The sequence below is a fragment of the Eucalyptus grandis genome, chromosome 5 (assembly GCF_016545825.1).
Source record: "Eucalyptus grandis isolate ANBG69807.140 chromosome 5, ASM1654582v1, whole genome shotgun sequence".
Taxonomy (NCBI): domain Eukaryota; kingdom Viridiplantae; phylum Streptophyta; class Magnoliopsida; order Myrtales; family Myrtaceae; genus Eucalyptus; species Eucalyptus grandis.
Genome location: NC_052616.1, coordinates 51,222,318 through 51,248,503, shown reverse-complemented (window position 1 = coordinate 51,248,503; position 26,186 = coordinate 51,222,318). Strand labels below are relative to the sequence as shown.

The 26,186-nt window shown below is 41.5% G+C and overlaps 1 protein-coding gene across 3 annotated transcripts; it reads left to right on the top strand.

Moving 5' to 3' along the window:
• Positions 1 to 5,415: 5,415 nt before the first annotated feature.
• On the top strand, positions 5,416 to 25,345 carry LOC104445506 (geraniol 8-hydroxylase). Of its 3 annotated transcripts, none has more exons than XM_039312264.1 (2): positions 5,416 to 6,486; positions 23,773 to 25,345. In XM_039312264.1, the coding sequence occupies exons 1-2, from the start codon at positions 5,593 to 5,595 to the stop codon at positions 24,376 to 24,378; spliced, it is 1,500 nt and encodes a 499-aa protein (XP_039168198.1). In that variant the 5' UTR covers positions 5,416 to 5,592; the 3' UTR covers positions 24,379 to 25,345. The 3 variants fall into 3 exon arrangements, with proteins under 3 accessions (XP_039168198.1, XP_018730386.2, XP_010057714.2); XM_018874841.2 differs by lacking the exon at positions 23,773 to 25,345 and adding an exon at positions 6,580 to 7,292 and having other exon boundaries at positions 5,435 to 6,486; XM_010059412.3 differs by lacking the exon at positions 5,416 to 6,486 and adding an exon at positions 22,749 to 23,679.
• The last annotated feature ends 841 nt before the right edge of the window (positions 25,346 to 26,186 follow it).

The following is a 26,186-nucleotide window of genomic DNA, read 5'->3' as shown; positions in this document are numbered from 1 at the left end:
AGCAGATGCCATATTTCTCCTTAGAGCTGTAGGACATCCTTTACTAAAGTAGATGCCTGATTTGTTGAGATTAATTGCCTGGCCTGAAGCAAAGCAGTATTGATTGAGTATATCAGCAAGGTTTTGACATTCCACAACTGTTCCATGCAGGAAAAAAATCGAATCATCGGCAAATAGCAGATGGGACAGGGTAGGGCATTGACAGTTCAGTCTGATTCCTGTGAGCGTACCCTCCTGCATAGCTTTCTTCATCAGAATCGACAACACATTGGCTACGATGATGAAGAGGTAAGGTGAGAGTGGGTCTCCTTGGCGCAGGCCACGGGTAGGTTTAAAAAAAGGTAATGATTCTCCATTGAGGTTTATGCTTAAGGATACTGTGCTCACACATTGCATTATCCATGTTACCCATTTGTCACAGAAACCTATTTTTGTTAGGCATGCCTTAAGAAAATCCCACTCGATGCGATCATAAGCCTTTTGCATGTCCAGTTTTAAGACTGCTTGAAATTTCTTCCTCCTGTTGCTAGTTCGAAGTCTGTGGAGCACTTCCTGTACTATCAATATGTTGTCTTGAATCTGCCTGCCTCCCACAAACGCGCTCTGTTCCTCTACAATGATGTGGGGTAGGATAGGTTTGAGCCTGTTTGTAAGTACTTTAGAGATTATTTTATATAGGAAGTTGCAGAGACTGATAGGGCGATATTGCTCCAGTTTTTCTGGTTGTGGGATTTTGGGTATCAGTATGATTTGTGTTCTATTTAGTGCAGGATCTAGATGGCCTGTGGTGACTAAGAGCTGCAGTGCTTGATGAATGTCTTTGGAGACAACTGGCCAATGTTCTCTATAAAATATCCCGTGGAACCCATCAGGACCAGGTGCCTTAAAAGGTCCAAGCTGCTGCATAGCTGTGGTAACTTCCTCCTCAGTGAATGGAGCCATTAAGGTACAGTTCATCTGGTCATCCACTAAAGTAGGGATGTGTTGTAAGATAGGTTGCCAATTACGGTCTCCCACTGATGTGTATAAGTTTTTGAAAAACTGTTCTGTCATACCCTGTAACTGCTGTTCCCCTCTTACCCATTCACCACTCTCATTTTTCAACATTTTTATCTGATTTCTACATCTTCTTTGAATTGTCATTGCATGAAAAAATCGAGTGTTTTTATCGCCCCACTTAATCCAACTTAATCTCAATCGCATGCCCCAATACATCTCCTCTTATCTCCACAGTTGGTCGATTTCTTTAGTTATCTCTTTCTCCTGAGCTATCTCTTCATGGGTTTGTTTGCTGTTCATCAGGTTCTGGAGATCTCCTTTGAGCAGGGTGATTCTCTTCTTTGCATGGCCGAATTTGCTCTTACTCCACTGCAATAACTTCTGTTGTACTTGCTGCAATTTTTCCACCAGGTTAAGGTCTTGTGCAGCAGGGTCATTCCAAGTATCTGTAACAATGTTTTTGCTTTCTGCTTCATCAGACTAGTAAGCTTCATATCTGAACTGCTTTCGTTTTCTTCTCTTTGGTTGATCCGAGATAGCGAGGATAGGACGTGATCGAGCCTATTGCTTTGGGAGTGCGGTGCCGCCTCAGGGTAAGTAATTCTCCATTGGTGTGAGCATAATGCCCTGTCAAGTCTCTCTTTAACCAGGTTCTCTCCCTCACGTTTATTTGACCAGGTGAAAGAGCATCCCTTGCATTCCAGGTCCATCAGGGAGCACTGATTAACAAAATCTCTGAAAGCTGTTAGCCTGTAAGTTTCTGCCCTGTACTTACCCTCTTTCTCCCAATGATTTAGTATTTCATTGAAATCACCCAAGCAAAGCCATGGTAGCCGGTAATACATACTGGCTGAGTAGATTCTTTCCCATAACTGAATTCTTTCTCTGAATACATTGGGCGCATGGAGAAAAATGATTTTCATTTTCTGATCTCGATCTGTCAGGTGGCACTGGGTAAAGATTGCTGTGGCTGAGGAGGATTCAATTGATAACTGCAGTTGATCATCCCAGAATAGAGCTAAGCCCCTTGCTGTACCCTCGGGATTAACGATGTAGCTATTCTGGAAGTTAAGTCTTCGTTTTATTCTAAGCACTTCCTGTTCTGAGTTCTTTGTTTCCATAATGAAAACAAGGTTGGGCCGTTCCTGAGTCACAGTGACTCGCAAGGCTTGGATTGTCAAGGGATTGCCCAGCCCGACAATTCCAGCTTAAGAGAGTTTCATGGGTACTTTGGTGGCTTATTAGGGCTAGCCACCAGAGCCCATTGTTCTGACTTTCCTGCCACCCTAATAGGTGTTTCCACAAGCTGAATACAGTTCTCTGCATGCTGAGATGATGGTTGTGCTCCATATGGACAGAACCTTTTTGCTTTTTTTGCATTAGCCACCTTTACACTCTTTCCTTTCTGTTTTGCAGGGGGGTCCTCTTCAGGTCTCCTGCAGCTTCCTTCATTTGTTCCTCATGGATTGCTAGGATAGATTCCTCATCAATGCAACTATTTCCCCTTTTCTGGAGACTTTTCGAGTCTAGCACGATTAAGTCCCGAGAGGAGGAGGGTGTGTAGGTGTCCTGACCTTTTGACTGGGTATTGTAAACATGTGTTTGCTGGGATGTTGATGAACTAATCTGCTCTGTGTCAGGTATAGGAGATAGTGGGGTTTCCAGCACTACATCCACTTCTTCAGGGGGGAGTTCTTTCTGCCCATAAAAGATTTTGCCATAGGGACTGAGTTCCCTCACATCAGCTTGCAGCCAATCACCATACCTGGTCAGTAAGTTTTGTTCCAGCCCTGACTCCTTATATGGTAGCTCAGCACACTCTGTAGTATAATGACCAATTCTGCCACAAGAATAGCAGTAAAAGGGTAGTCTTTCGTATTTAAATTCAACCCAGAGCTTTTTATTATCGAGATTCACTATCACACCAGTCTTCAGAGGTTGTTTTAATGACAATGTCACTCTGGCTTTACCCATTTTATAGGTGCTATTTCCTTTTTCCTCCAGTTTTACTTCCACAACTACTCCTATTTTTGAAGCAATTTCCTCGATCACATCATAGGTAACTCTCCCATATGGTAGTCCAATGAATCTTACCCAGAAATCACAATGATTATAATCATAACAGAACTCGGGTGTATCAGGTTCGCACTGCCTAAGTATTAGGAGATGGCTGGCGAAAGACCAAGGCCCCGACTGGAGTATTCTCTGTGCGTCGACTTCCGAATGGAAAGAGAAAGAGAAGAAACCAGGTTCCAATGTGGCATAGGTGAAGTTTTCTGTCTTCCACGCTTTTCGCATCAGAGTTAAGAAAGCAGTATAGTTCAAAGCTGGGTTTGTGTAGAATTTACCAAATAAGGTTTTGCGACATTCAATCAGTTTCTCAGTAGAAATAGCACCTGCGATATCAACGACCTCAACTGCATTCCAGAGTTTTCCCATGCTTTTGCAGAGAGCCACAAGTCTTCTTTCTTCGTTGTTATGATCTGCCATATTCTCTGTGTAGGAGGCTAGGGTTTTGGATGAATCGTGAATGAAACGGTTGAAGGGAGCTCTGATGAGTGGAGGTGGATCGGAACTTTGCCGTGGAAGAAAGTGGCATAAATTAGGGTTTCCGAAAGGGGGGTTTTACCTCTATTCGACGATTCGCAAAGAGAGGTGGAAGGAAAAGGATGCTCAGATACGAAGCAAGCAGAAGCTCCGAGATTAAGGGCAGAGTAAAGCAAAACGGGAACTACCCAGCTGGTAAAGGGGGACTACACAATCGGTAGAGGGGAACCTCCATGGCGGAGAGAGAAATCTTTCAAGTCTTCCAAGTGTAGTCTTTAATTTGTTGAAATTCCAATGAAAGTTCTTCCAATCAATTGCCATTGGAAAATCAGTGACCTGATGGTCCACACTAGATGTCATTTCGAGTAAAATTATTTATGTTAGATGCAACGTATAGGACTATGGAGGATGATTAGATGCAAATAGTAATTTTCGACTGCAATAGATCATAAAGATGACTTTAAAATTTCATGTAAAGGTCTCTGTGTTGACGAAATTGGAAAATTTGGGACATGATTGATTGTGATGAGATAATTTAGTGACTAATATGGTTATTATCCCAACGTCTCGGTTGGATGCATCATGAGGGCTTGTCTTGGCCTGGAAATTTATGCAAGATGGTGACATCCGCCGTCGCCCTAGAGAAAGTTCATATGACCAAACACGTGGGACGACAAGTCGTTTTGTTTTCTCTCCAAGCGAAAATATTGGGTGGTCCGGGACCTCCACATTAGCGTGGTCCCCGGCCACTCACGAGGTGCCATGTGGATGGTGGGCCCACCCGGTGTCTTCTGCCCTCTTCCCCTCTCTCTCCTCTTCCAAGTCTGCCGACGCCCTCTCCTCTTCCTAGTCTGCCGATGCCCTCTCTCCTCCTAACTTGCATGCTCTTTCTCCTGTCAGAGCATTTATTGCGGGAATTTTTTCTCTTTCCTTCGTTTGAGAAAGAAAACGGCCCTTTGTTCCTTCCTCTGTCCCTCTCCATTTGTTTCCTTTCAAAATTTTGAATATGAACTTTTCTCCCTCTCTCCACGCTCGTTGCTGCTCCGCTGTGCATCAAGCGGCCGTTCCCCTCCCATCGCCGACGAACCACATTACGGCCGCCTCTATGCCGGTGCTCACTCACTTCTCTCTTCTGGCTCGTTGCTACTCCATCGTTCGTTCCGGCGTTCCCAGGATCGCAGATGTAGCACGCGGAGGAGAACGGCCGCTTGATGCACGATGGAGCAGAAACGAGCGTGGAGAGAGGGAGAAAAGTTCAGATTCAAAATTTTGAAAGGAAATAAATGGAGAGGGACAGAGGAAGGAACGAACGGCCGTTTTCTTTCTCAAACGAAGGAGAAAAGTTTTTCCCCTGCAATAGATGCTCTAACAGGAGAGAGAGCGTGCAGGCTAGGAGGAGAGAGGGTATCGGCAGACTAGGAAGAGCCGTTTTCTTTCTCAAATGAAAGAGAAAAGTTTTTCCCCGCAATAAATGCTTTGACAAGAGAGAGGCGTGCAAGCTAGGAGGAGAAAGGGTATCGGCAGACTAGGAAGAGAAGAGAGAGGGGAAGAGGGCAGAAGACACCAGGTGGGCACACCATCCACATGGCACCTCGTGAGTGGCCGGGGACCACGCTAACGTGGAGGTCCTGGACCACCCAATATTTTCTCAATATTGGGTGGGTTTTACACTGGATGTAGGTGAAGTGTAAAACCATAGAAAAATCGACACGTGGAGTCCATGTTTAAATGGGGTTAGCGATTCAAAATTTGCGTCCCCCCCTCCTTTGCTCTCTCTCTTGTAGACCCGGCCCACCTCTCTGCATGCTCTGCTCTCCTCTGCAGATCATCTCCCTCCTCTCTCTCTCTCTCTCCTCTCTCTCTCCTTCGGTGAAGAAGCAGTCTACTTTAGTTTTAGTATTGGAAAAGTCTCAATGCATGGCCCCACGATGACATGGAATTTTGAGAGCTTGAGAGATGAATGCAGCAAGCCAATTTCAATGACCTAAAAGTCGTAATAAATACAAAGGAAGTGGTCGCACTTCTTGTAGTTGTGGATTCAGAAATATGGATTGCTTGGTTCTGATTCTGTGTCTGTACCTCCTCTGGGGCTTGTTCCAAGCTCTCTCCTTCGTCGCCAACAGGGGCCGAAGAGCTCGGCCCTCCAACCTCCCCCCTGGTCCGCGGCCTCTCCCGATCATCGGCAACCTCCTCGAGCTCGGAGATCTTCCCCACAGGTCCCTAGCCAAGCTCGCCCGCACCTACGGCCCCATCATCAAACTGGAACTTGGCTTCGTGACTACGGTGGTGGTCTCTTCGCCGATGCTCGCCAAAGAGATCCTCCAGACCCACGACGCTGTCTTCTCAAATCGCACGGTTCCCAATTCCATCACGGCCCATGACCATGACAAGCTAGGCTTGCCCTGGCTACCCGTTTCGCCTCTCTTCCGAAACCTCAAGAAAGTATACAACTTGCATATCCTCTCCAGCAAAAAACTTGATTTGAACCAACACCTTCGCAGCAAGAAAGTTCAAGAGCTGGTCGCCTTCGTGAGGAAATGCGCAGATGCTGGCGAGGCGGTGAATATCGGGGAGGCGGCTTTCAGGACCAGCCTTAACGCGGTATCAAACACTCTTTTCTCTTTGGACATGATAGAACCTTTGAATCCAGCTGGAGAGCTGAAGGAGGTCGTGTGGCAATTTTTTTTTGAGATTGGAAAGCCTAACCTGGCAGATTACTTTCCCATGCTCAAGAAGATCGACCCGCACAGTTCGAAGCGTCACCTTGAGGTGCTTATCCAGAAGTTGTTCGACTTTTTCGATGGTGTGATCCAGAGAAGGTTGCAGCTGAGGACAGAGAAGGGTTGCGTGAGGTGTAACGATGTTTTGGATCATCTCCTTGATTTAATTGAAGATAAAAATGAGACCCTGGACATCTCCCTAGTCAAGCATCTATTTCTGGTACTGTCTCCTCTATAATGCTTCCCTAATTGTGATAATTATGATCTAATTTCTTGGAAAAAAGCTCTTTGATTTGTGACGTGAATCATGCAGGACACAATCACCGGCGGTAGCGAAACCACTTCGAGCACACTGGAGTGGGCAATGACAGAACTACTTCGCAACCCGGAAAAGCTATCAAGAACCCAAGCTGAGCTCCATCAAGTCATTGGCAAAGGCAAGACGATCGAAGAAGCCGATATTTCTCGCTTACCCTATTTAGAAGCTGTCTTGAAAGAGACTTTCCGGTTGCACCCAATAGCTCCTCTCCTACTTCCTCGAAAATCTGGGGAAGATTTTCCTATAGGCGGTTTCACCATTCCAAAGGGTGCACAGGTTTACATAAATGTGTTCGCGATAGGACGAGATCCGAGCACTTGGGATGATCCAGACAAGTTCGTGCCCGACAGATTTCTTGGATCTGATATTGATGTTAGGGGACAAAACCTTGAGCTGGTACCGTTTGGCGGTGGCAGGCGGATTTGTCCGGGGTTGCCATTGGCCGTGAGAATGTTGCGTTTGATGCTCGGTTCGCTCATCAACATATTCAATTGGAAGCTCGAAGATGGTGTTATCCCCGAGAACATGAACATGGAAGAAAAGTTCGGATTAGCCGTCCAAAAGGCTCAATCTCTGAAAGCTGTGCCCATTCCTATATGAAAGAAGAAAAAGAAATGCATGTTCGCGTTACATTCTATGTAATTATGTGGTACCCCTGAACACCTAAGGTTGCCGCAGCCTCCAATCCTTTATCTCATTAAGATATCCGTTACTCTTTTTTTTTTATATATATATATATTTAAATAAAAGGGTTTAAGGAAGGACCAAGGTCCTTATTAGCAGAAGCATAAACGAGTCTCACCTTTTCTCCCTTCAATAACCATAATGCAATGCACACCAACTACGCACCATAAGAAAAGATAAAGCCGAGTCACTTTTATTTATATTTTCATGATGGATTTCTCAGGTTGATACATCCAAAAAGAAAAGCCAAAATTTTTCAACTATACTTGGCCACATCCCAAAAGAGATCTCGACCTCTATATCGATCACGTGTCATCCCCCATCTACAAGTGTCGGCTACTCTAAAAAAAAAAGTCAGCTCTCACTCCTCACGCGGACCATCACACCCATCCTGGCGCATCGGGCGGTGGTGGCGGCAACATCCCTTGTATCACTCCGCCACGGTAGATGTGGATCGACAAGAACTCCTAGACGACCGGGCTCCCAGCCAGGCCCACATCATACATCACCAGCATGCGAACCCGAATAAAAGTCAGACTAGGAATGGTAACACAATCAATCTCTGAACACTCGACCTCCACATCAGAAGGAAGGCCGTAAAAAGAACTCTGCGTGACCGGAGGGAGCGGCATCTTTCTAATATGAAATGTTGGTCCCCAAAAGGAGTGAGTACATCCACTCAGTAGGTAAAAGATCCATTAACTACTCAATGCATCACACAAGACAATCATAACATCGTAGCAGAGTACATATCTTTCATGCATTCAAGCATAACTTACCTTGCAGCCATGCATATGACATTATAACCATACGTGCATACATCATCATGCACTCACCACCAAGCATCTATACATATACCGTCATGCCACAGATGCATATACAACCATGCATTCATCGTCAAGTATTCATTCATATCCATGCTTCATGTGCACATACCACAATGCACTCATACACATCATATCATATAGCCATGCATACATGTCACCATACCATGCATGATTCAATTTCACCATTTTATCTTTCCATTTGATCACCACATCTTTCTTTACCGGGACCAGTAATTGCATCCCACATTTCATTGCTCGCACCCAATCTGGCATCGCGAGAAACCTCCGGCACACACACCACCAGGTATCCGACACCCCCACATTCCGGGCATCTCGTATCCCAACTGGCATCACGAGGCATTCCCTAGGCACAAACCTCCGAGGCTTCCGGCATCCAACCATTCCGGGCATCTCGAAACTCCCAAGGACATCCGGGCATGTATCATAATACAACCGGGCATCCGGCACCCAACCATTCCAGGCATCTTGACACTCCCAGGGCATTGTCAACTCTCCTCCAACAAATTTTCTCATTCATCATCATTCATATTCACAACTTTTTTTTTTTTTTTTTGTGTCTCAAAATTAACATGGCACATGATGTGATGGCAACAAAGTCAATTTCAACCTTTGATTCTATATGTAATGCCAAGAATCATCACATGTGCAGCAAGATTCAATCACTTAAAACAATATAATTCATGGGGCTCACTCAAAACAGAATAGTCATGCATCCAGCCTTTGAAATTCGCACAATCCAGCTTGCACAGTTTTTGAAAACATTTCATTTGAATGCCCAAATGACTTTCAAAAACTATGAAATTCAAACATGTGATATTCAAGACATAAAGGCAGATATTTTATGAAGAACACTGCACCAAAAGACCTTCATATCATGCGGTATAAACCGAACATCACAGCACCATTATCATAACCACTTAACTTGCACAGTTTTCGAAACATTTTCAGTTGAATAGGCAAATGAACTTCAAAAATTGTAAAATTTGAATATGTAGCAGGGAAGACATAATGAGAGATACTTCATGAAAAACACTTTTCCGAAAGAACTTCATACAAAATGATATGGTCCACGTATTTAAACGGACTAAGTCCGAAACGCGTCAGATTACACGGTTTTAGAAATATTTCTGATTAAATATCCTAATGACCTTCAAAAATTTTGAAATTCGACTATGTGGTAGTCAAGACCCTAAGGTAGATTTTTCATGAAGGAATCAAAGTCATATTCGTTCTAAATGATTAAATATAGGCAATTAAAACTTATGTTTCAATACCGAAGCTTCCAGATCTGACTACTTCCGAAAAACCACGATTTCACCTATCTATTCTTGTTATTGTTCTCTAGATTTTTTATATGTTAAACCTCATGATGTCCTTTACATCTTTTGTTAATAAATCGAAGTGAATTTTCAACAAAAAGATAGCCTTATCGTCCATGCATGAACCAAAGGTAGTTACCGAAATCTCCAGAGTCAGTCTCTCCGAAAAATAAAGATTTCACCCACTTATACTCGTTCGTTTTGTCCCAAATTTGAGTATGTTATATTTAAAGAAGTCCTTAACAACTTTTATTTAGGAGTCACGGCCAAAATCCAACTCAAACAACACATGAAAGCCAATAGAACATCCAAGGTCGAACTGTTTTCTCAAGAACAGTTTACTAGTCTCAAACATCCCTCTTAAAACTTCAACTTTTAACACCCTAAACATCCGAAATCTATCACCATTCAAGCACACATACTAGGCACAACATGCATGAGCAGATTAAGGATCCCAACTTGCCTCTAAACCGAGCAAACAGCAAGCACACGGCAACTGGACACGGCGGCGATGAACGACGGACGATCGGCAATTGGACACGGCGGCGATGAACGACGGACAATCGGCTTCCTTCTTCTTCTCTCTCTCTCTCTCTCTCTCTCTCTCTCTCTCTCTCTCTCTCTCTCTCTCTCTCTCTCTCTCTCTCTCTCTCTCTCTCTCTTCGGACGAACCCTCTCTCTCCCTCTCTTTCTTGCTTAAACCGGCACCATCATTTCCCTTAATCTTTCTCCCCCCAATGATGAGTAATCATTGAATTGCATGGAGGACACTTGGTACACTTCAATGGACAAGTGGGGAAGGCATGCAACGGGTCTCTTCCCCTTCCCTCTTCGTGCGGTCGACAGCCCTTCATGGGCTCTATGGGCCTAAGACCCAAGTTTAATTAACCTAAAATTAACCCTTTTAAAACTAATTAAATCCCTATTTAATTAAAATACTAAATTGCAAATTAAGATAACTATACACTTGAAATTATAAATCCATAAGTTCCCATTTATCATACATATGGCCAAAGATAAAACTTCCTTTCCCAAAATTCATCCATTAAAAACTTGACCATACATCTCATTCGCGAATCATGGATTAGAAGGCTGCAAAATACAATATCGGTACTTCCATTGCCTATCCATGGCTCATGGCATATTTAGGGATTTTTATGAAATTCTAGGATGCCACAAATTATGATGGGTTGTGATGATTGCATCGTCTATTTACAAAATAAAAGCGCTACGCAATATTTTGGTAAAAAATGCGCACTTTTTCTTGAATTTGTATCCTGGCAAAACAAAGAGATATTAGAGAGCAAAAAGAATTTCTCAGTATAGTAGATGTCGAAGAAGAGGCTAGAGTTTTGGGAAATCTTACCTCTCTTTATCTGTGTAATCTTTTTTTCCTTACAATCTGTATGTGGTGATAACTTTCAGTCTGAGACAGAGGTCCTCTCAGATCTTAAGAGCTTATACATAAAAGTACTGTCCAATGCTTGCGACATTTTACAACTGTCGAAGCCGCTGAAGAACCTCAAGACCCTCCAGATCAAACTTTGTGATGAAATCAAAGAGCCAATTACTCGTGCACCTGCAGAGTGTAAATTGCAGACCTTGGATCTCATGGAATTACCAAAGCTGGAGAGAATCGGCGTTACTATGGCCTCGTCGCAAGTACTGGAAGTGAGACTGTCCAAATCTTACAAGTTTATAAAAAAAACTCTTGAAGAAGCCAAAAATTCTAGAGGTTCTCTATATTTCCGGTGCGACTAGGCTGGAGAACATTTGCAGTCAGAAAATGAAGCTGAGAACCTCGAGAATCTGAAACAACTGAAAATCGAATACTGTTCCAAGCTCGAAAGAGCTATTTAAACTTCATACGCCTGCAGAGTGTACATTGCAAACCTTGGATCTTATGGAACTACCAAAGCTGGAGAGAGAATTGGCATTACAATGGCCTCCTTGCAAGTATTGAAAGTGAGGCATTGTCCAAATCTCAAAGAGTTCAGAAGGAACTCTTGGAGAAGCTGAAAATGTAGAGGTTCTTGATATATCCGGATGCTGTTTTGTCTGATTTTCTTTCTATTGAGTATGCGCAATGAAGAAGATGACTTTTTGTGAGAAACTCTGTTTTTCATCTGTTTGATCTCCATTCTATTCTCCACCATCAAACTGCATAGATGTATTCAAAGCCTCACCAGGCAATCTCACAGCAAATTACTAAAATCAACGCCATCCCGAGTGTTCGGTACATAATTGAATTGAAGATTCAAAAGAAATTTAGAGATCTAACTGGACTTCCCCTTAGAAAAACTTGCCTTCAAGCATGAAGCACAAGTCATCTCATCTTCAGTTCCACATTAGCACGAGACCGTATCTTCATGTATTAAAATCCAGGCTTTCATGAGGAAAGCAATGCAAAGTTCATGCCTTTTCTGTAATATATGGGCTCTTTAATAAAAAAGAAATAAAGAAAGAAAGAAAAATGAAAAGAAAGGGTTGAAAAGTCAAAAAAGGAAGCTGAGGGAGAAGTGTGGAACCTTTGGCTGGGTTATAAAAAGAGAGAAAGAGAGAGAGAAAGAGGCCTTCGGCAGAAACGAAAAGAAAAATAAGGGAGAGGAAAGAAAGAAGAAAAAAAAATTTTGGTGCGCTTGTGATCCGGATGCCTCATCAAGCCGACTCAAGTGTGTTTTGCAAGGCCGGTAAGAAATCGAAGCCTTTAATCACTTACTTGAAGCAATCGCCGCAATTAGGGCTCGAAATTCGGATTTCTTGGATATTTGTGTAGTGAAGCTTGATTTTGAGTCGTTGAGCTGTATATTTTATAGAAATGGTACTTTGGGATGTTGTGAAGCTATAACATGTTTCGGATCGTGATTTGAGCTTGCGGTTTGTCCGGAACGGAATTTTGAAGTTGGGGGCGCATTCTGGTACTGTAGCGAACAGTACCTTCAAGCCTTTTTTGTTTGTTTTTTTTTTTCGGTACTGTTTTGGGGCGGATGAGTTGGGGTTGTTGTTGTATGTTAAGAGAGCTTTCTAAAGACTATAAGACAGCTTGAAACGGATTTTTGTAGAGGAAGTTATGGCATGATGAAGTTGGCGCTTGGGCTGCACCTAGCAGGAAATGATGGGTTTTTCGATAAATGAGAGCTTTTGTGGCGCATAGGTGTCGTTTTATCGACAAATAGGCCTAGTATAGATGAGTCGTTATGCGAATATCCTTTTACTCGGCCTTTTGATATTGTTTTTTCGTTAATTGTTAGGGATCCGAATCCGTTGGTTCGAATGAGCGTCGTAGTTGATTTTTGGCTTTTCCCAGGTGAGTGACATTATTTCTTCTTTGTATTTTAAACTCATGCTTTGAGAAATGCGGTGGATTATATATTCCATGAGTTGATAAAAAGCATATCTTGTTGCATAAAACATGATCGAGCTATTAGTGCCACTTTTGTTTTCGAAGGGAGTTATATTCCGACTTCAATTTGAATGGTTGTTTGAAAAAGGATTTGTGAAATTCTTTGTGAAAGAATCTTGAAATGCTTTGGAGAATGTTTTGATATTTATATATCAAATTTTGAGTTGTGATATGACTTCCTTTCTAATGTTAGATTACTGGATATTGTGATTGGTGGTTGGTGCTCAATGTCGCTGTAGACCCTGAGAGGTGTGTGAGTATGCACATACTATTCTAGGATATCCTTATGGGCCGAGTCACTGGCTAATAATAGGTGGAGACCTTGCCAATGGGGGAATCTTAGTTGTCTTATCACAGATGTTATGCATGACCATGGTTAGACATTTGAGCATGAATTGATCAATGGGGTGGATCATTGACATGTGATTTGAGTTTGGTCGATGGAATGGACCATCGATGTGATTTGATGAGATTAATCAATGGAATAGACCATTGATGCACGTTTTATGAGATTGACTAATAGACTGGACCATTGGTATATTTGATATTTGAGTTATGATTATGTATTTGAGTTATGTTTTAAATGTGCATAGCGATTTCTTGATCTGCTTAGAAGAAATGTGTTACTCACTGAGTCGTGGTAGCTCACTCCTTTCTTGTACTTATTTTTCAGGTTCTTCAGCGAGTCGCGAGTAGGCGTGAGCGTTTGCTCGGGGAGGACTTTTGTGGTGGAAACTTTTTGGTATGACTTGTGCATAGTTAATAGGTTTATAAGTTAGTATTTGTCGAAGGTTTATGTTTTGATTTTTGTAGATTATAGATATACTCTGATACTGTAACCAATTGTCCATTTTTGTCAAATATATATGTGGATGTATATATGTTGATATCGGATTGAATTTTGGTTACGTTGAGACTGCGTCCTTTGGTAAAAGGACGGCCGTGTCATGCCCCTTCTTTTTGTGAATCCGGGTGTGACATTTTCAACTTTGAAAAGGATAGTTGCTTGATATATGCGTCCTTCACATTGTGTCAGGTGTGATTTCTTCCGCAACAATGTTCAAGCTCCATGAGATTTGTTTCCTGCTCTGTACCTAAAATAGGATGTGTCTGAATTCAATTGCTCATAGCAAGATGAGGAAGATCTGCAGAAGATAATTGTTGATTATACTGTCAAGAACCGGTCTTACACGTCTTAGTATGCTTAAAATATTGTCATCCTCAAAACACCATGTGGATTTTTCCTAGCTTCAAGTTTGAGAAATTAGTTCATCAAATCATTGACATTACCAGTCATTCTCTCGGTTAGTCATCATCTGAACTTTTCAGTCTGACTAATTTCACACAAAGGGAAGCGGATCGGAAAATTTTAGGGACATGCCCGAGGAGAAAACGAGGAGTTTTGGTAGTTGAAGTATAGAAACCCGCTTCCCTTTGTGTTAGTAAATACTAGATGAGATCAGATGCATGTGAACGCTACTTAAATCATGAGCTTTACGGGTACTACTATTTTGCAAAAATCTCTCCTTAATTAATTTATTACTGCATACTAAACCAAGTGGGAGTTCAATTAGTTGTCAAATTAACGAGTGATGCTGCTCTAGCTGGATCAAGAATCAAAAACTTTTACCTATCCAAAAAGGAAGAAGAAAAGGCTGGTCGTGGGCAGAAGAAAACCATGTTTTACATTTTTGATTGTCCAAATATAATAAGACATTTAATCAAGATTGGCAGCTTTAATGTCAATATTAAATAAACTCTACAAAGCATTAGACAGAAAAAGTTATGGTTGGGTTCCTTCTAATGTCTCCGTAACTACTGTAAATTTGTTTTTTCTTCCACCTTCTTGTTACATTTCCCCCTTTTTTCTAGAGTTGTTGTATTATCTAATGTTCAATTTAATTCTTGAACTAATATGATAATATCAAATGTTGAAGAAACGTTTAATATAGATAAAATTACCATTTCAATCCTAAACCTTTACATTTTGCAAGTATGATCTTAAACCTTTGTATGAAATTTCAATAGTATCTTTCCGATCAATTGCCATTAAAAATTGCCGACATAGTAATCTCCTTAGGATGCGGTTTTCGAGTGGAGTTGGATGAGGATTGAGGATTACTAGATGCTACATAAAGCAATTTCCAACTACAATTGGTGAGAAATATTATATTGGAATTTCGTGCAAAAGTTTAGGGCTGACATTCGTACGATAGGTTTATAACTAATTGGATCTTGCAAATTCAACCCCGTCCAAAGTCTAACAACATCAATCAAAGGACTCTCATTAGGATCTTTAATACGAGAAAACATCATACCAATCGAAATATATAAACTAATTTTAGGGTATATTTGTTCCACAAAAACTGAATAATTTGAATTTTTTTTTTCTAAAAATGGTCTTTTGTATTACTCATAAAAATGAATAAAATGATTTTTTTTTTATTTCCACGAAAATGACAAAAATGTTTAGATATAAATTGTCATCAATGATGAATTTTTTTAAATTAACTAATTATTTCAAATGATATAAATGATTATTTTTTAAAAATTAATTTTTAAATTATTCATTCTTCGTCAAATAAACAGAGCGGATGATAGAACTGAGTAAAAGAAGTTTCATGATTAAACCATACCCGCAAGATTCGAACAAAAGGCAAGAGCGCGTGATGATTTGTCGTTGCGGGTCCACGTGCGAAAATATTTTATGATTAAGCCATGCCTGCAAGATTGCAACGACAAAGGCTAGAACGCGTGATGGTTTGTCGTTGCGGGTCCTCGTGTGAAAATTTTCTTTATTCTTTCGGGTGTTAGAAATAATTAAAAAAAAAAATTAAGACGATTTCTTCTGTTGAAAATTGCCTGTATATCTTTTTTCACGATGCATATTTTGATTAATATGTGTTGCCTTAGATAATAATATAATAAAGCGAATCCATGTACTCTTTTCTAATTATATCGCAACACATACATTCTACTTTTTTTTCTCTTTTATATTATTAATTTTAAGGTTAATATTACGAAAACCTGCAAATTGATATATTTATGTTAAATATACTCTTAATTAATTTTTTCATCATCAAAACTCTCAAATAAGGACAAATTTATTTCGAATTAATTTTTTTTTTTTTACTATAAAATGCTCCAATTAAATATATTTATAATAAATTTATTTTTCGTTAAATTATGATATTATAAATCGATACAGAGGAAGGAACGAACGGCCGTTTTCTTTCTCAAACGAAGGAGAAAAGTTTTTCCCTGCAATAGATGCTCTAACAGGAGAGAGAGCGTGCAGGCTAGGAGGAGAGAGGGTATCGGCAGACTAGGAAGAGCCGTTTTCTTTCTCAAATGAAAGAGAAAGTTTTTCCCTGCAATAAATGCTTTGACAAGAGAGAGAGCGTGCAAGCTAGGAGGAGAAAGGGTATCGGCAGACTAGGAAGAGAAGAGAGAGGGGAAGAGGCATAAGACACCAGGTGGGCCCACCATCCACATGGCACCTCGTGAGTGGCCGGGGACCACGCTAACGTGGAGGTCCTGGACCACCCAATATTTTCTCAATATTGGGTGGGTTTTACACTGGATGTAGGTGAAGTGTAAAACCATAGAAAAATCGACACGTGGAGTCCATGTTTAAATGGGTGAAGTGTAAAACCATAGATTAAATGCATAGAATTTGGAGAGGAGGGCCACACAATAGAAACACATGGCAAAAAAGAAAAAGAAAAAAAAAAGAACCCATGTTCTCCACGATGAGAGTCAGCAACAAAGAATTTGGGAGCGCACATCGAGAATACACGAACGAAAGAGTGAACAGCAGAGATGGTCGAGGCCCTCTTGATCGAAGCCAGTCGCAGCTTCGCATCGTCTCCTAGCCCCTCGCCGTGCGCCACCGACAGCCGTGACGTGTCTTTGCTGCTGCCTCCCGTTGCTAGTTTGTCCCATTATCACAACCTGTCAGCCAAGTCAGGAAAACCCATAGCCACGTGATCTGAATTAGAGAACTCCAGAGAAAAGAAGAACGCGAGGAGGGGGAGCACTCGTTGGAGGAAGAGAAGTCAAAAGGGAGCACTTCTCTGCAGGGTTTGACTGGTGCGTCCAGGGATACGCACAAAGAGATTTTTTTTTTTTTCTCCAGTCACTCCCAACCAAGTAGTTGTTTTGCTGACCAAGCCGCGGCAATCCCTGCATCCAAGCGAAGCCTCGACGCTCCTGGTCCTACTGCGTGCATGCCAATGAAGAGTTGACCTTGATCCCGTGACGACCCGTTGCTGCTTTGATCCGTGCCACGCCCAACGACGAGTTGCTGTCCATTCAAGCCGCAACACCACCAAAATCCAGTCCCGACATCCAACTCCGAGCTGTGAGCCTCGCCGAGCATTACGATATCACGTCACGAGTAGCCGTAGCTGTTCGAGGATCAGAATTTGGGAGCCAATATTCGAATAGGTAAAAATTTTGTATTTTTTGATTTCCGAAAATTCCGTTTCCTTATTTGATATATTTGTCGATGCACATGATTGAAATCCCTAGCGTGATATTCATAACTGGAGGAGCTCTCAAATTAGGTATTGACAATCCGATTTTCGCGCGCGAAATCCGACTCGCAATCCCTTGCAAAAATCGACAATCCGATCTCACGCCCGAGATTCGATTCGTGATTTAGTTTTAAAATTGGTTAACCCGATCTCATGCGCGAGATATGGTTCACCAATTTACGGATATCAATCTATCCTATCTGATTTGCCGTCGTGTTGGTTAAGTCAATTTTATTTTCGTAAAAGAAAAAAAATCCAAAAATATTTAAATTGAGATTAGGTTTGTTTTAAAATATTTCCTGTTATCTTGCATATTTAGAATAGGGATTTTATTTCGACTTTTTAAACAAAAATCCAAAAAAAAAAAAGTGCATTCATTTAGGATGTTAGTTTTTATTTGAATTGCATGTTTAATTTTAATTTCGAATTTCATAAAAGAAAGAAAAAAAAATTAGAATTAGGGCATTCTTTGCACGTCATGGCATATTAGAATAAATTGCATGTTTTATTTTAAGTTTAGATTGATTTTTGCATCTTAGGTTAGAGCTTGCTAGGTTAAGATAATATCTTAGTTTAAATTAGGATTTAGTCTGATTTGATCCTTAATATAAGCTGGATAGAATATTAATCTAGATAGTTATGTTTTGCATTTTCCTTAATTTCGAACTTCATGAAAAAATGAAATTTGTCTTAGGATAAATTAGTTGCAATTTCTAGGATAGATTGCATTTTTTTTTATTTAGAATAGAAAAATCATGTGCACATAATATAGAATTAGGCCCATGAAATGCACGTCATTTAGAGACTGTTATTAGGTCCATTTAATTAGAAATTGCATGTCATTAGAATTAAGTTATTTAGTTATATTGCATTGCATATTACATGATTTTCATTAAATAAGTGAAAACAAAAAAAAAAGAAATTACGTGTTAATTAGAAATCATATCTATGACCGTTGATGTGAATTCTAATCTAACAACGTAGGTGCTTTTGTTGCTATGAGGTAAGTCCCGCAATTTATTTACTGCTTTACTTGGGTGTTAAATTGGTGGATTGTGCACCCACATGATCGCATTACATGTTAGGAAAATAGATTTAAAATCAATTTAAACTGCCTGCAAAAGCATTTTTGAAAATAAAAGAATGGTACTGAAATAGCATTAGAGAAATCTAGTGTAACCAAGTTTCTGTACCCTTAGTCTCTAGTTCGTAGGAGTAAAGTAAAACTCCTATTATTTTACTTGGGTTTCTAATCGACTTACAAAAAATAGATTAGTAGCGACTCATAAATAAAATATATCCGCATGTTAAGAAGTTTGAACTTAAGTTGCGAATTGGTATGGGCTTGGGAGAGCTCGAGTTAAGTCTAGACTTAACAATCCTTTAAGCTAATTTTAAGTGGTTCACACTCAAAAATTTGGTTGCGACACAGAGCAATGCTCGGAAAGCAAGCTTGGCGATTATCCAACTCTCCTTCAGCTTTGTGGAGCAAAATATTAGAAGGTATCTACTTTCCAAATGGTGACTTATGGAAGGCAAGAAATGGGCAGCGACCATCTTGGGGATGACAAAGCATCTGAACAGGAAGAGAAGCCATAGAATCAGAGGTTAAATGGTCAGTGGGGGATGGTAAATCCATCATAATACGGGAAGACAGATGGTTAAAGTCTAGAGTGATTGGAGGTCCAGCTAACCGACATGAACCTGTTATGGTGACAGAACTTATCAAGACTTGAGGGTTTGGAAGGAAAATATGATTCTTAACCTTTTTGAAGAAAAAATTGCCAATAAGATACTCGCAATAAATTTGAGTCCGAATCCAAAGAAGGATTGCCTAGTATGGACAGGAAACAAGTTAGGGATATATACTGTGAAGAGCGGGTATAACAGAGCCTATTCTAACATTACAAGAACAGACCCAAACAAGGCGTCCTGTTCTTTCACGCCTCAAAGAACCCTGTGGACTAAAATATGGAGTCTAGCTATACCCTTGAAACTGAGAATGTTCCTATGGAGTCTATGTCAAAACGCCATACCAACCAGGGAGAATCTGTATAAAAGGAAAATGCTACCCGATCCCTTATGCCCGTTTTGCTTCACACACATGGAAACAACAAAACATCTAAGTGGACAAAAAAAATATGGGCAGACCTACGCATTAACATCATTAGCAACCCAAGCAACATCAAGAGATTCGATCAATGGCTAATGGAGACATTCGAAGGTAGGGAAGGTTTACCTGAAAAAGAACTCATCGCGACTGTGCTATGGAACATATGAAAGTCCCACAACAACCTCATTTTCAGAGCAAAGCCTCCGCAACCGATCGATCTTGTGGATCTAACACAAGAACCGCAAAAAAGTTTCAGCAAATGGCAAAATCTAAAAGGGCCAAAACCCACAAATCGAAGTTTACCCATTTGGTGGGAGACGCCGGACAGAGACGAGTTGAAGATCAACGTAGATGCTTCATGGATTCCGGGCGAATTCCTCTGTTCAATTGCTGGGATCGTGCGAGATTCAACGGGCTTGGTGGTCGAGGGTTTCGCCATAGAAGCTCGGGCATCCTCTTCTCAGCAAGCGAAGCCCTTTCTCTGCTCCACGGGATTTCGTACTCGAAGGAAAGTGAAAACGGCACGTGGGGAGAGAGCATAGTCAAAGGGGTTGCTGGGTGTGTGAAAGTGATTGTTTGAGTTTGGTTGACTCTATTATGGGCCAGGCTGAATCACCATGGGACTTGAAGGAAATTATGGAGAAGTGTAAAGAAGAGTTAGGCCCTATTTGGCAACATGCCAAACAGTGACTGATTCTGATTTTTTGTTCTCAGAATCAGTTTGGGACGAGAATCACGTTTGATAAAATTTTTATTCCCGGGAACAAATTTGTTCCCAGAATCAGTTTGGGAGTAGATTTGAGAATAAAAAAAGTTGATTCTGCGTCCGAGAATCAAAAAAAGAATCAACACAATAAAACTTTTCTTCTTTCCTTCCACCATCCCGCGACTGTCGCCTGCCGCCGCCTGCCGCCGTCCGCCGCCGCCCACCACCGCCCGCCGTCAGTCACCGGCCGCCCGTCCGGCAAGCTCGCCGGAGGCTCGCCCAGCCACCGGCGAGCCTCACCGCGAGCCTAGCTGATGGCCGGGCGGGCCTCGCCCGGCCCGGCGGGCCTCGCCCGGCCAGGCGAGCCTCGCCTAGCCCCGGCGAGGCCGAGCCTAGGCGGGGCTGGGCGAGCCTCACCCAGCTGCCGGCGAGGCTCGGCCGACGAGGGCCGGCCTCGTCGAGGGCCGGCGACGCTTTGGTGAGGTTGCCTCTCATCCGGCCGGTCGGTCCTAGTGACCGGCCACAAGAAGAAGAAGAAAAATAGGATAAAAAGGAAAAAAAATGAAAATAAAAAATGAAAAAAGAAAAGGAAAAAGGTTAAAAAAAAAAAAAAAAAGAAGAAGAAAAAAAGTAGAAAAGTAGAAAAAAATATTTAAAAATAAAAAAAATAATTTGGAATAGAATCAATGAACACGTTATCAAACGCAATTCTATTCCAAAATCAGAAATTTTAGACAGTTACCAAACACGTTCTTTTACTCAGAATCAGTTCCCGGGAACAGAATAAAAAATAATCATTTCTTGTCAGAATCAGTCCCCGGGAACAGAATCGTTGCCAAACGTGCCCTTAGCCCTTTGCAAATCAGTACGGGTAGTCTATTGTCCATGACAAGCAAACCGAGCGGTGGATTGGCTTGCTAGAACACACCGAGCCAAAAAACTTCCTACAAATTGGGTGAACTTCCCTCCTTTCTCCCTCTCGGAAATTCTATGTTCATAATTTTATCCATTGTTGTCCTGTAAGAATCGTTTATCTTTATGAATGAATGCAACATCTACTATTCACCAAAAAAAAAAAAAAAAAAAAAAACAACGCATGTGAACGCTATGCAAATCAGCTTAAGCCTTAAGAGTACTACTATTTTGAAAGAATCTCTCCTTAATTAATTTATTACATTTACTGTATACTAAACCAACTGGAAGTTCTATTAGTTGCCAACTTAACGAGGGAAACTCTTGCTGTATGAATCATAAAAAACTTTTGACCTATCAAAAAAGAAAGAACCAAATGACCGTCATCGGCGGAACAAAATCATGTTATACATTTTTGTTTGGGCAATTATAATGAGACGTTTAACGAAGATTGGCAGCTGTAATTCCGCCGATGACAGCCGATTGGGTTCCTTCTCCATTACTACTGATAAATTTGTCTTTTCTTGCCCGTTATTGTTGCATTGCCCCCTTTGTTTTCTGGAGTTGTTGCATTACCCGTTGTTCAACTTACTCTTTCAACTTTAAAAATTCACTCGATGTACCCCTTTCGTTAAAATGTAACACCATTAGCTAGTTTGACCATATTGAATAGTAAAAAAGTTCAGAGATCACCCATTTTATTATCTCATTAAATAAATTGAAAGCTGACACATAACGGTCTTTCATCCATTTAATGCACACACTCAATTGTTTTGGGTAGACAAAGGAAAACTTAACAATTCAGTTTTAAATCTAATATATATATGTTAATTCAATCTTAAAAGTTTAGATGTTGCAAGTGTAGTCTTTAATTTGTTGAAATTCCAATGAAAGTTCTTCCAATCAATTGCCATTGGAAAATCGTTGATGTGATGATCCACGCTAGACGTCGTTTCGAGTAAAATTGTTTATGTTAGGAGTAACACATAGGACTATGGAGGATGATTAGATGCAAATAGTAGTTTTCGACTACAATTGATCAGAAAGATGACTTTAAAATTTTGTGTAAAGGTCTCTACGTTGACAAAATTGGAAAATTTGGGACATAATTGACTAGTGACTAATGTGGTTATTATCCCATCATCTCGGTTGGATGCATCATGAGGGCTCGTCTTGGCCTGGAAATTTACTCAAGATGGTGACATCTGCTGTCGCCCTAGTGCAAGTTCATATGACCAAACACGTGGGACGACAAGTCGTTTTGTTTTCTCTCGAAAATATTGGATGGGTTTTACCCTAGGCGAAGTGTAAAATCATAGAAAAATCGACACGTGGAGCTCAAGTGTAAAATGGGGTCAGCGATTCAATTTGCGTCTTCCCCCACCTCTCCTGTAGACCGGGCTCACCTCTTTGCACACTCTGACGCTCTGCTCTCCTCTGCTCTCCTCTGCAGACCGTCTCCCCTCCTCTCTCTCTCTCTCTCTCTCTCTCCTTCCGTGAGGAAGCAGTCTACTTTAGTTTTAGTATTGGAAAAGTCTCACTGCATGGCCCCACGATGACATGGAATTTTGAGAGCTTGAGAAATGAATGCAGCAAGCCAATTTCTATGACCTCCATGTAGTAATAAATACAAAGGAAGTGGTCGCACTTCTTGTAGTTGTGGATTCAGAAAGAGATATGGATTGCTTGGTTCTGATTCTGTGTCTGTACCTCCTCTGGGGCTTGTTCCAAGCTCTCTCCTTCGTCGCCAACAGGGGCCGAAGAGCTCGGCCCTCCAACCTCCCCCCCGGTCCGCGGCCTCTCCCGATCATCGGCAACCTCCTCGAGCTCGGAGATCTTCCCCACAAGTCCCTAGCCAAGCTCGCCCGCACCTACGGCCCCATCATCAAACTGGAACTTGGCTTCGTGACTACGGTAGTGGTCTCTTCGCCGAAGCTCGCCAAAGAGATCCTCCAGACCCACGACGCTGTCTTCTCGAATCGCACGGTTCCCAATTCCATCACGGCCCATGACCATGACAAACTAAGCTTGCCCTGGCTACCCGTTTCGCCTCTCTTCCGAAACCTCAGGAAAGTATACAGCTTGCATATCTTCTCCAGCAAAAAACTCGATTTGAACCAACACCTTCGCAGCAAGAAAGTTCAAGAGCTGGTCGCCTTCGTGAGGAAATGTGCAGATGCTGGCGAGGCGGTGAATATCGGTGAGGTGGCTTTCAGGACCAGCCTTAACGCCGTATCAAACACGCTTCTCTCTTTGGACATGATCGGAGCTTTGAATCCAGCTGGAGAGCTGAAGGAGGTCGTGTGGCAAATTTTTTTTGAGATTGGAAAGCCTAACCTGGCAGATTACTTTCCTATGCTCAAGAAGATCGACCCGCACGGTTCGAAGCGTCACCTTGAGGCGCTTATCCAGAAGTTGTTCGACTTTTTCGATGGTGTGATCCAGAGAAGGTTGCAGCTGAGGACAGAGAAGGGTTGCGTGAGGTGTAACGATGTTTTGGATTATCTCCTTGATTTAATTGAAGATAAAAATGAGACCCTGGACATCTCCCTAGTCAAGCATCTCTTTCTGGTACTGTCTCCTCTATAATGCTTCCCTAATTGTGATAATTATGATATAATATCTTGGAAAAAAGCTCTTTGATTTGTGACGTGGATCATGCAGGACATAATCACCGCCGGTAGCGAAACCACTTCGAGCACACTGGAGTGGGCAATGACAGAACTACTTCGCAACCCGGAAAAGCTATCAAGAACCCAAGCTGAGCTCCATCAAGTCATTGGCAAAGGCAAGACGATCGAGGAAGCCGATATTTCTCGCTTACCCTATTTAGAAGCTGTCTTGAAAGAGACTTTCCGGTTGCACCCAACGGCTCCTCTCCTTCTTCCTCGAAAATCTGGGGAAGATTTTCCTATAGGCGGTTTCACCATTCCAAAGGGTGCACAGGTTTTGCTAAATGTGTTCACGATAGGACGAGATCCGAGCATTTGGGATGATCCAGACAAGTTCGCGCCTGACAGATTTCTTGGATCTGATATTGATGTTAGGGGACGAAACTTTGAGCTGCTACCGTTTGGTGGTGGCAGGCGGATTTGTCCAGGGTTGCCATTGGCCGCGAGAATGTTGCCTTTGATGCTTGGTTCGCTCATCAACATATTCAATTGGAAGCTCGAAGATGGTGTTATCCCTAAGAACATGAACATGGAAGAAAAGTTTGGATTAACCGTCCAAAAGGCTCAATCTCTAAAAGCTGTGCCCATTCCTATATGAAAGAAGAAAATGAAATGCATGTTCCTGTTAGATTCTACATAATTATGATTTGTTGTGATGATCGCATCGTCTATTTACAGAAAAAAAGCGCTATTCAATATTTTGGTAAAAAATGCGCATTTTTTCTAGAATTTGTATCCTGGCAAAACAAAGAGATATTAGAGAGCAAAAAGAATTTCTCAGTATAGTAGATGTAGAAGAAGAGGCCAGAGTTTTGGGAAATCTTACCTCTCTTTATGTGTAATCTTTTTTCCTTACAATCTGTATGCGGTGATAACTTTCAGTCTGAGACAGAGGTCCTCTCAGATCTTAGGAGCTTATACATAAAAGTACTGTCCAATGCTTGCGACAATTTCAACTGTCGAAGCTGCCAAAGAACCTCAAGACCCTCCAGATCAAACTTTGTGATGAAATCAAAGAGCCATTTACTCGTGCCCCTGCAGAGTGTAAATTGCAGACCTTGGATCTCATGGAATTACCAAAGCTGGACGGAATCAGCGTAGTACTGGAAGTGAGACTGTCCAAATCTTACAAGTTTATTAAAATCTCTTGAAGAAGCCGAAAATTCTAGAGGTTCTCTATATTTCCGGTGCGACTAGGCTGGAGACCATTTGTGGTCAGAAAATGAAGCCTGAGAGCCTCGAGAATCTGAAACAACTGAATATTGAATACTGTTCCAAGCTCGAAAGAGCTGTTTAAACCTCATGCGCCTGCAGAGTGTACATTGCAGACCTTGGATCTCATGGAACTACCAAAGCTGGAGAGAGAATTGGCATTACAATGGCCTCCTTGCAAGTACTGAAAGTGAGGCGTTGTGCAAATCTCAAAGAGTTCAGAAGGAACTCTTGGAGAAGCCGAAAATGTAGAGGTTCTTGATATTTCCGGTGCTGATATTTCCGGATGCTGTTTTGTCTGATTTTCTTTCTGTTGAGTATGCGCAATCAGGAAGATGACTTTTCGTGAGAAACTCTGTTTTTCATCTGTTTGATCTCCATTCTGTTCTCCACCATCAAACTGCACAGATGTATCAAAGCCTCACCAGGCAATCTCGCAGCAAATTACTAAAATCAACACCGTTTCGAGTGTTCGGTACATAATTGAACTGAAGATTCAAAAGAAATTTAGAGATCTAACTGGACTTCCCCTTAGGAAAACTTGCCTTCAAGCATGAAGCACAACTCATCTCATCTTCAGTTCCATATTAGCACGAGACCTTACTTCATGCATTAAAATCCAGGTTTTCATGAGGAAAGCAGCACAAAGTTCATGCTTTTTCAACTTCACAAAGGATGGTTGCTTGATGTATTCATGCTGCAGATTGTGTCGGGTGAAGTTTCTTCTGCAGCAATGTTCAAGCTCCATGAGATTTGTTTCCTGCTCTGTACCTAAGATGGGATGTGTCTGAATTCAATTGCTCATAGCAAGATGAGGAAGATCTGCATAAGATAATCGCTGATTATACTATCAAGAACCGGTCTTACACATCTTAGTATGGTTAAAATATTGTCATCCTCAAACCACCATGTGGATTTTTCCTAACTTCAAGTTTGAGGAATTAGTTCATCAAATCTTTGACACCACCAGTCATTCTCTCGGTTAGTCATCATCTGAACTTTTCAGTCTGACTAATTTCACACTAAAGGAAGCAGATCGGAAAATTTTAAGGACATGTCCGAGGAAAAAACGAGGAGTTATGGTAGTTGAAGTATTAGAAATCCGCTTCCCTTTGTATTAGTAAATACTAGATGAGATCAGATGCATGTGAACGCTACTTAAATCATGAGCTTAACGGGTACTACTATTTTGAA

Coding starts and splice junctions, on each gene's coding strand:
- LOC104445506 (XM_039312264.1), top strand. CDS start 5,593: ATGGATTGCTTGGTTCTGATTCTGTGTCTGTACCTCCTCTGGGGCTTG. Junction 6,487..23,772: donor TAGTCAAGCATCTATTTCTG/GTACTGTCTCCT, acceptor TGGATCATGCAG/GACATAATCACCGCCGGTAG.